The 15,769-nt window shown below is 32.0% G+C and overlaps 1 protein-coding gene across 2 annotated transcripts in view; it reads right to left on the bottom strand.

The window, feature by feature from the left end:
• Positions 1 to 15,769, bottom strand: part of LOC114326341 (rho GTPase-activating protein 26) — a 111,885-nt gene that overhangs the window by 18,890 nt on the left and 77,226 nt on the right. For both annotated transcript variants that reach the window (XM_050654212.1, XM_050654213.1), the window contains exons 4-11: positions 12,485 to 12,637; positions 11,638 to 11,827; positions 11,378 to 11,475; positions 11,103 to 11,282; positions 8,170 to 8,303; positions 7,710 to 7,906; positions 6,742 to 6,847; positions 789 to 1,152 (exon numbers count right to left, since the gene is read on the bottom strand). In XM_050654212.1, the coding sequence (XP_050510169.1) occupies positions 789 to 1,152; positions 6,742 to 6,847; positions 7,710 to 7,906; positions 8,170 to 8,303; positions 11,103 to 11,282; positions 11,378 to 11,475; positions 11,638 to 11,827; positions 12,485 to 12,637 (1,422 nt within the window). The remainder of the gene's footprint in view (positions 1 to 788; positions 1,153 to 6,741; positions 6,848 to 7,709; positions 7,907 to 8,169; positions 8,304 to 11,102; positions 11,283 to 11,377; positions 11,476 to 11,637; positions 11,828 to 12,484; positions 12,638 to 15,769) is intronic.

Below are 15,769 nucleotides of genomic sequence, written 5' to 3'. Positions count from 1 at the left end.
TCTTTGGTTACACCTCCTGAGATTTTCAAAAATTATAAATCAAACAGGATGCCGAGGAAATTAAGATGAGAGAATTTTAAATTTTATTTTATAAATTTTGAAAATCTCAGGAGGTGTAACCAAAGAAAAATATTTCACCTGTTGTGAATATGGTGGTATGGGACCGATATTTATTGTCGTTTTCTGTGCTACTTCGATTGATAACTTCCTTTGTTTTTCGGTAGATGGCTCTAGTTCATCCGTGACATTTCTTTCTTTGCAATTCGGAAGGGCCCCCAAAGTATGATACGTGGAGAAAGAGAGAAGAGGATATGGGACTACTGATGAGGGGGAAAAGACCTCCGAAACCGGTATAGACTCTTCCTGCACTCTCTGATTTAACCAGAGTATTATGCATCTGCTGCATGTTCGTGTTGCAAAGAAATTGAAAATATTTATACATTTTTTAAGTATTTTCACTTCGACTTAGAATATGGATACTCAATGGTATTCTTCGTTTTTGTCTGTCGAATCGTAAAGTGATGCACACTGAAATATGCTTTTCAATCGCGGAGTGATCTACAAAAGGGAAGCGAGTCCTAAAAGGCGAGTCGAAGGTAGGGATATTCAACATGCTGTATCACCGGCAATTCTGCTCCGATCAACCTGAGATTTTCAGAGAGTATTCTTAAAGTTATGTACTTTCATTCCAAATAATAAAATAATTGAAAATTTCAAACCATACCCCCCTTAATAGAACCCTCTGGGAAGAATAGTTTGCTGAATAATTTCTAGTAAAAAATACTTACGCAAGTATATTGCTGAGGAAAGTCCCTCTCTCTATAACTAGCAAGCACTTTACTCGGTTCCATGTACGTCCTGCTGTTGAGTCCTTCCTCGGTGCTCATGTACGTAGGCAAATGGTTATTAGGCGGTCCATAGATGCTCTGACTGTTATTGCTGCTGACTGGCTGGACGTGAGGCGGCACGCTACCTGGCTCGTTGAAGAATAATCTTTGGTAATTTTCAATCAGTATTTCTACTACGATATTGTAAAATTTGAGATCGAGTATCGAGGCCACCGTTTCTTCTTCGGGCCGAAGGAGAGTCGGGCCGAAACATACGCCCAAATTGCTAACGTTCATAAGATTTTTATCACATTTTGCCACGACACTAAAACAATTCAGAAAAAAAATTAATGTTATAAAATAATATGAAAAATCGCCGATTTTGCAGCTAAACAATCTTTTTTTAAGATAATCTGTTTTCTTCGATGCCTGTTGCTTTAACACACCAACAAATCTAAAATTCATTCAACAATCAGTGGCGTTTGAAAAAACTCCAACCATGAATTTTATATCCTGTCCTAAATATTTTAAAGCCCACCCTGTTAGAATGTTTCAAAATATTACATAATATTGAGAAAGTACTTATTTCCCCTTGAAAAAATTATTGGACTCGTCCCAAACTTGCAGAGTTGCATCATTAGGACCGAATTTAGCTTGCAAGTACGCAGAAGAATTTTCGGAGGTTAGGTACCCCGCCGAAGAGAGTAAGTTCCACATCAACCTCTAAGCTGGTAGCACGTCAGCCAGCGGTGGAATTCCGGAAGCCGCACCTACCGGCTTAAATTGGCTTTGTCGCCAAGTTTAATCAAGAGAATGGTTTAATCTGTAGTTCTGTGACCATAGAAGAACACCCGTGCAAGGTTTCACTCCATAGTGTTGGATTTTTACAGTGGAAATCGGGTACATACGCAGTAACACGTTGTGGCGACGTAGTTGTGAGCCGGTATGATGGTGGTTTCTGCTATCTGTTGGAGCCCTGGTGGTTAGTCATGAAGTTTGATGTCCCCCGTATTGAAGTCCCGTAGTTTGATGTCCCGTATCGAAGTCCAGTTTTAAAAGTTTCCCGATGAGATGTTTGGTCTTAATCTTGTTCCAGTAAGTTTCCATTGTCTTGAGCCTATAGCCACGCCCACCAGTTGATTGACACAAGAAGGTGTTTTGTTTTGTTCAAGTGTGATGACAGGATGTTTAGTTTTGAGATAGAAGTTGGTTTCAATAAAAGTATTGTACTATTTTGTTTTTAAAAGTGATTATCCAAGGATATTAAAATTTGCAGTTGGTAAAAAGTTTAAGTATTTTTATAAAGATATTCTGCTTTCATAATGGTTGTTCTTTGAAAATTGGATAAAATGGCAGTGAAATTTGACAGCTTTGAAATAAATAGGTCAAATTGTTTTGAGATACAGTAGGAAAAATGAAAGAATACCCATGAATGAACATATAAAACACGCTGTATTTTCCTGTCACCTTGTCAGACAAAAAATTGGCCAGCGCAAGTACATGTAATAATTATTGTTACATGTACTTGCACTAGACAATTTTCTTTGTGACACGTTGACAGGAAAATACAGCGTGTTTTATATGTTCGTTCATGGGTATTCTTTTATTTTTCCGACTGTACACTGCTAAAATAAGGTTAAGAATTGGTAAAATTCAGTTAAATAATTATAGTTGTTTGTATTTGTCATTCTTGTAATAAAATCTGTAACGTCATATTTGAGAATAATTATTTTACAATAATAAAAATAGTCTGAAGGTTTAAATAAACATTATAAAATGTACCTATTTTTATTTCTAAAACCTTTTTTGGAAAATTATTAACCAGATTTCTAATGCAATTGAAATTGAGTTTTAGTGTAGAAGAAAAAGAAGTTGGCATAGAAGCCAATATTGATGATAAAGATAGCCCAGCTTGACCCAACAGAGGAATCTCAGATGAATGCGCCCCCCCCCCCCCCCCCAATTGGTATCCGTAAGTATCATAACGTGTCCAGTAAGTACCCAATATGTGTATCGGAGGATATTTTATTCCAACCGGCGTCATAATATATTAAATAGTAGGTAAGTCCTCCAGTCTGTGTAAGTATCCTTTGTTTATTTGGTTGTGGTAGTTAGTCATCTTAAAACCCTCCCATCTCCCTAACGAATCTACGACTCAGCTCTCCGAACAACAAACTGATGCGCCGTTTGCAAAGAAGGTTTATGTGCCTGCTCCTTCTACTTTAGCCCCATTTCGACCCCCAGTATCTTTGTAGTTAGTCTTATCCCTGTCCCCATCTGAGCAGACATGTAAAACGCTTCAGCTTCTATTGCTAAATTTTTAGTTTAGAAAAACGTTTACCAAGATCTTAAGTCTTGTGAATAGATGAAAGTCGGAGAGTATCAAATCGGGTGAATAGAATGGATACTTTATAGACAGGACAAATTTACTTTTTGTATGTGTTTTGATTTGGTGAGATTTTTACTAACCAGGCCTTTTTTCGAATTGTGGTCTTATCAAATTCACACTTGGTGTTCAATCATATCGACATAAAAACATTTGGCAGAAGCAGTACTTCTTAAAATGTCTTAAAGGTTTGTGAAAGATCCGTTTCTTTCTTATTTGTACGACTTTCAATATGTCATTTGCTCAGTTGCTCATAACTTGTGCTCTATAACTCCTTAATAATAAGTTTAATGAGTCTTGTGAGATTCATAGTGCATTCATTTCTCAATTTATTTCCTTCAATGGCTGATTTGCTCATAAATATCACATTAAAGTCATGTAATGATCGTTGTAGAGAGTTTTGTGAAATCCCTAAACAAGTTACTTCTCAATTATTTTCTATTTTAAAACAGAAAACAACGGCTATTTTATTTAGTTGCTCATAAAACCTTTTACGATGATTTTATCGGTTTCGAGAGGATTCGCAAACATCCATTCTTCTATTTCTTTCTTTGCATGACTGGTAATCGTTTGCCCTAAAACTCCACTTTAAGGGGCTATCCTAGTGTATAAGTACGAAGTTCATATACTTTTTTGGGAATTTCTAAAATAAAAATTAAAGTAAAACCTCAATATAACGGACTAATTGCGGAGACGAGATGTCCGTTAAAGGCGAAAGTCTGTTATATAAAAATGGGTTTAAAATCAATCAATTTTTTTTTTGAAAATATGTACATACTGTATTTAGATGCAGTGTACAAATCTGTAAGTTTTTTGGCAAAAACATACAATTAAAGTTGCCATCTTCTGAATGTCGAACATTTTCAGGAAGACAAGCAGGAGCGTTGTCTAAAATCAATAAACATTTCACCTCTTTCGGCGGCATTTCCAGTTTCTTCTCTTGAAATTTTCTCATTGCAGGTACAAATTCTTTAAAATAACAATTTTTGAATATCTGTGGTGAACCATCCCTTATTAGAGCTATAATATGAAACGGGCAGATGACGCAATATATTTTTGACAACTCCTCTAGGTTTTCGAGATTTGCCAATAATTATAGCAGTCAATCCATGCGATACATTGTATATTGGCGTTCGTTACCATAAAACAGTGCTGAGATACTGTCCTTGCCGATTTTTTATTCCAGAATTCGACTTTTCATATTTTTTGCATTCAATTTTTGAAGTTATACTTCTTTGGGCGCGATTTCATTGAGGGTGAAATTTTATTAATCTGCGCACACAGGCAGTATGGAGTTCGTTACTAAATGTTTTAATTTATGTATTTATCAGTCCAGAAAAGGTGTGGAAAGAATATATTAGTGTTTTTAAATATATTTTTCTACAAACGTGTTAAAAATGCAATTTATAGCACTCCGTAGGAGCGTTAAAAATGCTACTTTAAGGCACCGGTGCTTTAAAAATTTTATGGCACTGCAGTTAAAAGTGAATTGTCAAATTGTGAAACGTCAAAATATTTATATTTCATTTATTAACATTAATATTAATAATACAACTTGCGCAATTTGAAGAAGGTGGTTTAAAAGGTTTTTTTAAATTTAATTTAAACTGCATTATTGCATTTTTAACACGTTTGTAGAAAAAAAAACTATTAAAATTTGTTAGAATATACAAAAATAAAAGTAGATGTTATTCTGATTTACGTATTGACAGTATAGACAGTTTTGATGTAATGTCAAGAAAAATATAAAAATGGAATGTCAGTCAAGTTCAAGTAAAAGTTTTTGTAGGTATTTTTCTGTAATTGAGAATGAATAAATTATAATTGTTGATATATAAGACGTTTGTAGAAAAATAGTGTATGATATTGGTATCTACGTGTTAAAAAGTACATTTTTAAGGCACTCATGTGAATTGCAGCATGAGCGAAGCGAATCTTTCACACGAAACTTTCACATACGTGCCTTAAAATTGTACTTTTAACATTTATATCATAAATAACTATTATTATAATTTTTGTGTATTCGGTCTTGTCTACCTCGGGAATAAGATAATAAGTAATATTTAAAGTACATATTTTATAATTCACTTCGTCTGTTTGTCACTATGTCTGAGAAATCTTGTAGCCCGGATAATCAAAAGGGTATAGCTCAGTGGTAGAGCGTTGGACTGGAGATCAAGAGGACCCCGGTTCGAATCCTGGTGTTTCTAATCTTTTTTTAATTTTTGGTATTGTTTTAATAAAAATGTTTGGAAAGTAGTAAGTAAAAATTCATTTAATCTTTAAATAAAATACAAATGAACTGTCCGATAGTATATTTATTTCATTGAAATCATATTTAGAAGTATAACTTCTTAAGTGCGTACAAAGTACACACACATTCTTGTTTTTTACATTTGATTGTATTTATTGTCCGTTATATAGAGGTCGTTCTATCGAGGTTTTACTGTACTGTACCAATTGTTTTAAAAATTTGCATGAGCATTTACTATAAAAAAAAGTATTATGTAAAACAATTTTTATAAAAAAAATATTAAAAATTAAACGATTTATACGCGATATACTGGCACCCTGAAAATAAAAACATAGGTCCACTGCTGCTGTGATTGGGACTAATAGAGATCCTGAAACATAAAATTTCAAAGTGATTATTGAAATATAAGTTACTTTCTATACCATCAATTAGGATTTTTGAAAAATATTAAAATTTGAAAAAATGACGAAGGTTTGAATTTTTTTTTTTTTTTTTAAATTAGCTAAAACATTTTCAATTTGAGAAACCGCCAAAGTGACATTTTTTATCCGATTAAAAAACCCCTAGTTGACGGTATAGAAAATAACTTATATTTCAATAATAACTTTGAAATTTCATGTTTCTGGATCTCTATTAGCCCCAATCTCTGCAGCAGTGGAGCTATGTTTTTATTTTCACGGTGCCAGTAGATGGCGCATAAATCGTTTAATTTTTAATATTTTTTTATGAAAATTGTTTTACATACTTCTTTTTATAGTAAATGCTCATGAAAATTTTCAAAACAACTGGTATAGTACTTTTCATTTTAGAAATTACCAAAAAAGTATATGAATTTCGTACTTTTACACTAGGATGGCCCCTTAAAACACGTTAATGATCAATTCAGGCAGTTTTGTGAGATCCGTAATACATTCACTTTTCAATTTATTTCATTCTTGAAACAAATACCAACGGTTAGTTTGCTTACTTGCTCATAAATCCCACGATAAAGTCATTTAATGATTGTTTTAGTGATTTTTGTGAGATCCTAAACCACTTACTCCTAAATTAATTTCTTTTTTAAACGCACACCATGGCTGGTCTGCTAAGTTGCTCATAAACCTCACATTTAGGTCTCTTAAAGTAAAGACTAGTCTCTTTTTAAGCAGAAACAATGACTGGTGTGCTCTGTTGCTCATAACTTACGATTTACAGCCTTTAATATTCGTTGTAGTGACATTCTTTATTATCAATGAAGCATATTTAAATTTTGATACATTTGAACCAATACTTACTTTGTTAAATGTTTCATGAGCATTTTTAAAACCTCAAAATTAATTTTTGGCAATCTGTACAATAATGTATGGACATCTCTTATACGGTTTTGTTTTGATTCATTTTCTGAAAAACAAAGAGTATGTATAAGAAAGAAAACGAGTCAAAATATTTTTTTATTATAGTTAAAAGTTTAAAACAAATTAATAAAACTAGAAAGTCTTCCTAAGGCTTCTATAATGTTAAGCCATAATAATATTTAGAAATTATCAGACTATCAGACAAACTTTAAATCATATCACATCCCATATTCACTTAACTACTAGACTTTAGAATTGGTAGATCCTTAGAGAAATGACAATTGCTCTATACTATGACAACTGGAAATTAAAACGTGCCATGACAATGGACAGGTGACGTCGAAGCAGCCATTTTGAAAAACGTGGCTCCTGAAAGTTAACTTTTTGATGCTAAACAATAACTTTTGAAAGATTACGATAAAATTGTTCAAAAAATTTTGATCAAAGTTGACTTCAAACAGCCAACTGAAGTATTTAACAAAAGTGATCCTAAAAACAGAGACATGGTTATTTGTCAATAGTGAATATTTCTGGCCATAGTACTGTAACAACAAAATATATTTGTGGCGACGTTGGTAGAAGAATATAGAATTTTGTGACACCGCTAATGCTGCAAAACAAAATAGAACAATCACTCAAGAATTAAAAAAACAACACAGAAAATAGGTCAGAAACATAGATATGAATGAAAATAAGCCACAATGGAAATTATACAAATTTATGCCCTTTGTTGTTATGCATTTAGTTTGGGAATGACGTTTTAAAAGTGAATTTTAGAAATGAATTTTTGTATACTGAGATGTAATAAACTTTGGTGTGCTTAAATGCAACTTATTTCCAACGTAACCACTTTCCTTTATACGGTTTCTGGAAAAATCGTAACATAAATTAGATTTGGTGACACTTACTGACTGCTGCTATAAATCCATTGTGATATCGAAAAGTCATAAGGGGTTCTGGTAGGTTTCGTAGATACATCTTTAAAGAACTAGTAATTGTTTTGGTTTCCCATTCAACGGGATCGTCCAGTAACAATTTGTCGTTTTTTCTTCGGTCCAGGCCCATATTCAATAGTTTCGTCACTTTAGAACTTACTCCCACGACCCTGTTGAAGATACAAAAAAAAATTGTGAATATTAGAACAAAAAATCAGCATAAAAGAGGGGTTTAAACAACGATGTATGGAAAATAATAATGCTCTCGTTACTGTACGCTCGTCTTTAGTCTTTATTGGTAATCAGCTGCTCAATTCATAACGATTAAGCTAATCTGTAGTTTCTGAGGTTGCATAATTGTATAGTTACATATAACATACCATTATTAATTCTTAGTTAAAATGTCCTAAGAATAATTTTATAATTTACATACCTATAGAGGCCTTGTTCTTCTAATCCTCGACTTTCCAGCATATCTATACATTTTTTTACAAACTGAATGCCATTATCGTCAAGAATCCTTTCTTCTACGTTATTCTTACTAACATTATTAGGTATAGTGTACGTCTAAAACAAATCAAAGATGTTTATGAAACGAAATATTAACACTACTTACAATAATATAATCAATACAATATGTGTGCGGCAGAGAGGCAAAGAAAAAACTAAAACGAAGAATTAATTAAGATGACAAAAAAGAAACATGAAAGAAAAATATGAACAAGAGAAAACTAAACAATGAGGATAAATGATGAACGAAGAAAGAAAGGAAGATATATAAAGCAAAAGAGAAGATGTATAATGGGAAGGGAAATAAAAAAAGTGAAATCAAAAGGAAAGAGACAGTGTGATAAAGAAAAATTGAAAACTCAATAAATATAAAGTTGGCAGGAGATTATGCAGTATCACTCTATCCTTCACTATTGTTATGTTTATGACTAGAGTCCGGATTTCTAAGCATAATGCTTATGATAAATAATACAAGCAGGACTATTTTCTTTTTAAATATGAACGAAATATGCAAAAATAATTCATTTTGACACCACTTTTTTATGCTTTTTTGCTTTTTTTTAAATTCATATGCCTTTTTTGAATATATTGTGCTTATTTGGTGCTTTTTTATATATTATTATTATTATTATTTTTGCAGTTGACATAATTTTTATATGATTCCATTCTTCAAAACATAGTCTATAAAAGCCTGTCAAAAAATATTAATAATATCGAAATTTTTGCTAATATTTATTTGTCAATATTTTCGCTAATAATATCTATGCACCTACACTTAGGCACTTCCGGGACTTCCCCGTCCGCGTCGTTTCGTCTGTAGGTAAAACACCGTTGAGACTGTAGGTTGTTTAAATACAGGTATGGAAATAATTTTTCGGAATGTAGAACTTTCAATTTAATAAGTAGATTCCTTGATTTGAAATTAACCAGTGAAAACTTCAAGATAACGTCGCGATATGTCATATTGTGGATAAGGACCACTAATAGTTTTAGCAAAACTACAAACATCGATTTCCCTATTTTGCCGAACTTCATTGACTTTTTTCTCTCGTGGTACATCCGTATATTTTTGTACACAACCAAACAATTCAAATTTTTTAACAATACAACTAATCGTTGATTGTGTTGGAGCTGGCTTATCTGGATTGGCACAAGTAAATTGAAGTTTAATGTCACGATACGAATGGCCTCTAAAATACCATTTTAAAATTTGTATTTTTTCTTTCTTTGAATACATGGTTAGAAACTTAGAAATATGTACTACCTTAATTTCAGCTTATGGCAATAGAATGGAGGCAAAGCAAAATGCGCCACGAAATCTAATATTCACTGTACGTGTGTCTAGTACATGGCAATCGCGTTGCTAAGACTATCCGGCTCAATTTCCACTTGTTAATGAGTTGATAAAAAATGGTAAAAAAAATTCATTGAAGCTCCTTTTAAGGGTGCAACTTAAGTGTTAACTCAGTGGGGTACATGGTTAGATTCAGCTTTATACTACGTCAAATATTTCGAAAATTTTGAAAGCTTCGTAGTTGTTAAGCTAAACTTAGAAATAATTATACATATTTTAGAGTAATCTTCGTAAAAAAATTGTTTGTCAAAATTTATATGCTTATTTTCATGCTTTTTTTTAAACATAATGCTTTTTTCTCATAAAATCGTTATGTTTTTTGCGTTTCTTTATGCTTTTAAATCCGAACTCTATTCATGACTCATGACACTCAGATGATGTTTATAACGGAAATGATAAAAGAGAAAAATATGAGAGAAAAACAGTAAAAATCTAAATAATTATAAGAATAATACAAATACTGAAAAGGAAGATGGAAACGGAAATAGCATGGGGAAAAAGCTGATTCAGTGAAAAAAGGAAGATACAGTAAGATATACAGACAAGAGACAAAACATACAGAAATATAAAGCACCTAGGTGCCAGAAGATGAGAAATAAAGAGCCAGAAGATGAGAAAGGGTGACGTAAAAAAATTAAAGTAAACAACAATGAAGCAGAAAACAAACAAGAAAGAAACATAAAGCATGGGGGCTGTAAATAGCGGGAGAATGACAAAGTGGAGAAAGAGGTGAAAAAAATGAAAGTAAAGAAAAATGTGGATAGGACTGGAGGATTTATGAACAAATCCTCATTATCAATATTATCACTCTGTTCACCATTATTCTTATGTAAATTATCCACGAAATCTGTATAATGAGGTAAGAAATTGCAAGTACGAGGAAAAAAAGAGGGACAAAATTCACGGAACAATTAAATAATGAGAGAAAGAAATGAATGAAGAGAAAGTTAATAGCAATACTGTAAAAGAAAGAAAAAGATAGTGGGAAAAGGTGAGATTGCAGGTATATTCATCTATGTCCCTATGTCATATGTAGAAAAAAGATAAGAGGATGGAGAAAACTAACAGAAAATAAAGGTCGAAGTGGATCTAAAGTTGAGATAATGGAGAAATATTGCAATATAAAAATCAAGAAGTATCAAAGCAGAAAAAGAAGATAAAAAGGAATAAATAAATATATCAGAGAAAAAAATGACACTAAGATAAAGTAGGAAGTGGAATGACAAAAGTATGTGGAAAGTCAAAAAAAAAAAGAAATGCAATCAGTTAGAAATAAAGATATGAAAGAAAGCGTTAAATATGGGAGCAATGAAAAAATGAATGAAAAAGAGTAAAGATGCCGATATATAAAAAGAGAAATTGAAAAATATAACAAAGATGAAGGCACTATAAAAAGAAAAGAGAAAAAATTGAGATAGTAATTAATATACCACCTAATATATTGGTTTATTCGTTTAAATATCTTTTTGGCAATATTATCCATAAATACATCTAATACTTACAGGTTCCTTGCCATCCATTATATCCATCCATGCTTTCCTATCCTGATCTGATAGTGCTTGAAATGTAAACGTGACGCCGGGTTTTTCGTCAGATACCAAGTCAAAACAAAATCGTTTTTCAATGGAATCTGACATCCGTCTTACGCATGACGATATGACCATTTTGTCTGGCGGTGAAAGCTGTAAAGAAAGATATGAATAATAAATTTGAACGGCAGCAGGAATAAAGAATACGAACTACCAATACCTGAAGTAATTTTTGTAACTAGACTTACCGTTTTTGTGGTCAGCTGATTATAAGGAAGCATGCTGAATACTTTGGTTTCTTTGTCATAACTACAGTAATGCTTTGTCCATGTGGTACCAAAGGCTTCTAAAATATAAATAAAAATACGCATAAAGTACTGAAAATGACAAAAAATAAAAAAAATTGCTATAAAACGACTAATTCCAATATTAAACAGGATCGGCGAAAGCATGCATCCTTGTCACACTCCACATTATATCTACTTTTACTTTATATCGATTTACTTACTTTTTTCTAATAAAAATAGATATCCTTCTCGACATCCTTTGGCATTCCTTATGGGTTCATCTTGTTTCTGTACTTCGGACATACGTTTCTTTAATTGTTGACTAAAACCATCAAAATTGTTGCGCGTTTTTTGGATCTTAGCTTGCAAGTCTTTCCAGTACGGATCACAGTCTTTTTTTAATTCATAGCCCTACAATGTAATAATATTATGCATGAAAATATAAAATATGTCTCCATTTTTTATACTTGACTTCGATTAATAATTGTTCTCTTTTTGTTCGAAGTACTGAAAAAATTTCGGCTACAACCTCAACGGTAGGTGTTTTCTGCGATACTTTTATCATTTCAGAAAAAGCAAGTAGTCACTTGGGGCCAAATGTGGCTAATGCAGTGGATGTTCGGTCAATTCGTATGCCAACTGGTATAATAATGCCATAATAATTGACCATCAACAAATACCACGTATCGCTATATTGTGTTCCAAGCACTTTCTATGTTTGTTAATTGTTTTGGACAGAACATACTGTCGGTAAAAGACCGACCAGTACGAAGCCTCTCTAATCTTTAGTGTCTTCCTTGGTTATACTTCTATCTTTTTCATCTTTTAAGAATAGCAATCTAGTTTGTGTATTAATTTAATGTCTTGATGGGTCCCTAGACTAGAAGCGAGTAACCATGTTATTCCTTACTGATAATCAAATAGTTATTGTGATAATTACTTTCTTTTCTTTGCTTTAGGAAGAACTTAAAAAAGTTGTGACTGGCTGAATAGCAAAAGCCTGTGCCAAAAAAAAGGAATAGCAAAAAATAAATATAATTTAAAAAAAAAAGTAATTTTAATAGTTACCTGATGATAGAAGGTAAACCAAGAGTAAATAAAAGTCAATAGCGTTTCTACAAATTCAAATTTTTTCCTCTCGTGCACTTCTTGTATTAAGTAGACATAATCCATGCTAGCAGCATAAAAATGACGTTCAGCCATGTCCACAGATGCATCAGCCTAAAAATAAATAATAAAAAATTAACTTTAGAATGAAGTATGTTAGATATACGAGATACAACTTCATGCTAAAGCTAATCTTTGAACTACTTGAAAATGGTCGCTAATGATGAAGATATGTATATTACTTATTTAAGTATTTATGAATGCCAACAGTTTCTTTGAAGTCAAGAATTGTTTTTGAAATGAAGAAACTCAAACAAGAATTTGTTTTAATTATATAAAATAAATTTAATATTTTTCCACTTTCCATAGATTTCTTAATCACTTCTTTCCATTGATTTATGACCAATGCTTTTTCTTTCCAATTCTCAATTCTGAATATTACTTTTTTGTAAGTCTTCATGCTATCCTTCCATCTCTTTCTTGGTCTACCTTTTTGTCTTTTTTGTATTAACTTTTGCGGGATAATAAAATATACAGGATGTTTCATTAAAATAAAATTTATGAACTATGCTACACTATTTGCTTAAGGTACTAGTACACTAATAAATAGCTAAATTGAACACTTATTTCAATAATTTTTTTTTGTTATTATTTTATTTTATAATAATTTTATCATAATTTACCAATTATGTAAACATAGAACGAGGAGTGCGTCAAGGGTGCATTCTGTCCCCTCTACTATTTAACATCTATGCCGAACATATCATCAGAGCTTCTCTTGAAGATCGCCCTGAAGGTGCCAGAGTCAATGGAATTATCATTAACAATGTAAGATATGCCGATGGCACCGTAGTATTAGCGGAAACAGAAGGCCAACTAAAAATATTGATGAACATACTATCAGAAGAAAGTCACAGACTAGGCTTGGATATTAATCTTTCCAAAACCAAAATCATGGTATTCCACAAGAACCCCCATGAACAAATTACACCCAACATACAAGTCAATGGTATCACCCTTCAGAGTTCCCAAACTTCATATACCTGGGCAAAGAGCTAAACAATCAGCTAGACCATTAAAAAGAAATTAGAAGACGCATTGAAATAGCAACATCTGGCTTCATGAACATGCGTAAAATGCTCTGTAACCCCAAGCTATCAGTCACAATACGATTGAGAACACTAAAGTGTTATGTGTGAATGTGTGGTAAAATCGAAGGTAAAAGAGGTATAGGAAGAAAGAAGAAATCCTGGCTCCGAAACATCAGAGATCGGACCCACACAACAGGGAATGACTTAATCCATCAAGCCCAGAACAGAGAGAAATTTGCCATATTGATCGCCAACCTCAATAGAGAAGGCACTTAGGATGAGGAGGATTTTATAAATTTTTTAGGCATATACATTGATCGTTGAAGAACATATTTTTGAAGTTATACTTCTTTACCGGCGATAGAGGCTGAATTTTTATATGTTAAAACCTATCAGCCCCGCGCATGCGCATTATAACTTTGTTCTGATTGGATGTTCAAATGACATGTCAAAAATTATTCCAAATGGCGGCTGTGGCACAGCTGTACACTAGGTTCACTTTCAAGATGCAGTAGAAATAGAAATAAACAAACCAAGACACGTTAAATGCAACTAGGAGCACAACCGGATCATAATTTACAGTGTATATACATTGTACATTCAAAATCATGATTTCCAAAGTTTATACATTGTAAATTATGATTCGGAAGTGCTCCTAGTAGCATTTAACGTGTCTTGGTTTGTTTATTTTCTACTGCATCTTGAAAGCGAACCTAGTGTAGTTTGATTATTTATGGTTGTTGCGTTTTGAAATTTGTGTGAAAAGAAACAAAGTTAGTTAATAGTTATACTGCCTTTTTAAATAGTTTTCATATACCTATATTTTTGGAGTTTTGGACTATTTTGGACAAGGAAAACTCATTCTAATTTGGTAAGTAGTTTTTATTATAATCATATTGTAATTAAACATTTGGATTAGGTTGGAATACATACATTTATTTTCTCAAGAATGGGGATTTTAGAGAGAAATCCCAAATTAGGTCCGATTTTTATTTTTAAATTATGATATTTTGGCGTAGATTTATTTATCTAGTAGGTATGTAATGCTTTGATTTACATACTTAATTTGATTACCAACAAAAGTTCTACCAATTTTCATCTAATATATTGTTTTCTTATTGTTTTGTTATTGAATATTTTACATAATTTAATTACATATATATTTAAAACAACTGTCAAACAGTAAAACGTTCAGTTACCCTATTTTTCCACATGAGAAATAATGTGGGATTGGACGAGTGAGTCTAGGCTTCGATTACGAATCAAAGCGGCATGAAGTTCACGGGTTCGATTCCCGATGCAAGTTTTTATTTTTTTTATTTTTTTTTTCCATTTTATGATTGTAAGTATATTTGTTATATAATTTTTTTTTCAGAGAATGCGTATTTAAAATTTTTACCAACAATTATTATCGTTCAGAAATAATTTTTTCTTTGTGGCATTTTTCAATGTGTTTGTGTGCGTTTTATTCTTTAATTTTTTAAAATTTTTGGTATTGTCTTAAAAATCACATAATATGTAGTAGAAGTATAACTTCTTACGTGCGTACAAAAGTACACACACATTCTTTTTTGAAGATATTCTTCTTTAGCGGCGAATCTATTGAGGGTAAAATTGTACGTTTACCGCGCGCCTGCGCACACTGACAGTATGTGGTTTTGACATTCATTGCTCATTGCTAATCTTTCAAGATAGGTATGTATGTATCTGTAACCGTGCAAATAAGTCATTAAAAGAATATATTAGTGGTTTTAGGAAATGTATTATGTATTTATTATAATTCTTGTGTTTTTGGATTAATAAAATATTATGTAAGCATAACATTTTTACACTATATGTCGTGTGCCGTGTTGTGTAATTATATCCGAAACTTACATGTCTGTTTCTAGTGCCTCGATGGAGTAGTTAGAAATGAGTTAGCACTGAGATTGGAAGGTTGCGGGTTCAATTCCCGGCCGATTCATATTTTTCTTTATTTTTGGTTGTTTTAATAAAAAATTTTTGAAAGTGGTTGATAAGAAAGTTAGTTTGATTTTTAAATAAAAAACAAATAACCTTTTAAGTATATTTACTTCGTTTAAATTACCTATTATATAATAGAAGAATATCTTCTTACGTGCGTACATAGTACACACACATTCTTTTTTTTTCAATT

This window comes from Diabrotica virgifera, chromosome 6 (genome assembly GCF_917563875.1).
Source record: "Diabrotica virgifera virgifera chromosome 6, PGI_DIABVI_V3a".
NCBI lineage: Eukaryota > Metazoa > Arthropoda > Insecta > Coleoptera > Chrysomelidae > Diabrotica > Diabrotica virgifera.
The sequence above is the reverse complement of the archived record's forward strand: the minus strand, read 5'-3'. Positions and strand labels throughout refer to the sequence as shown.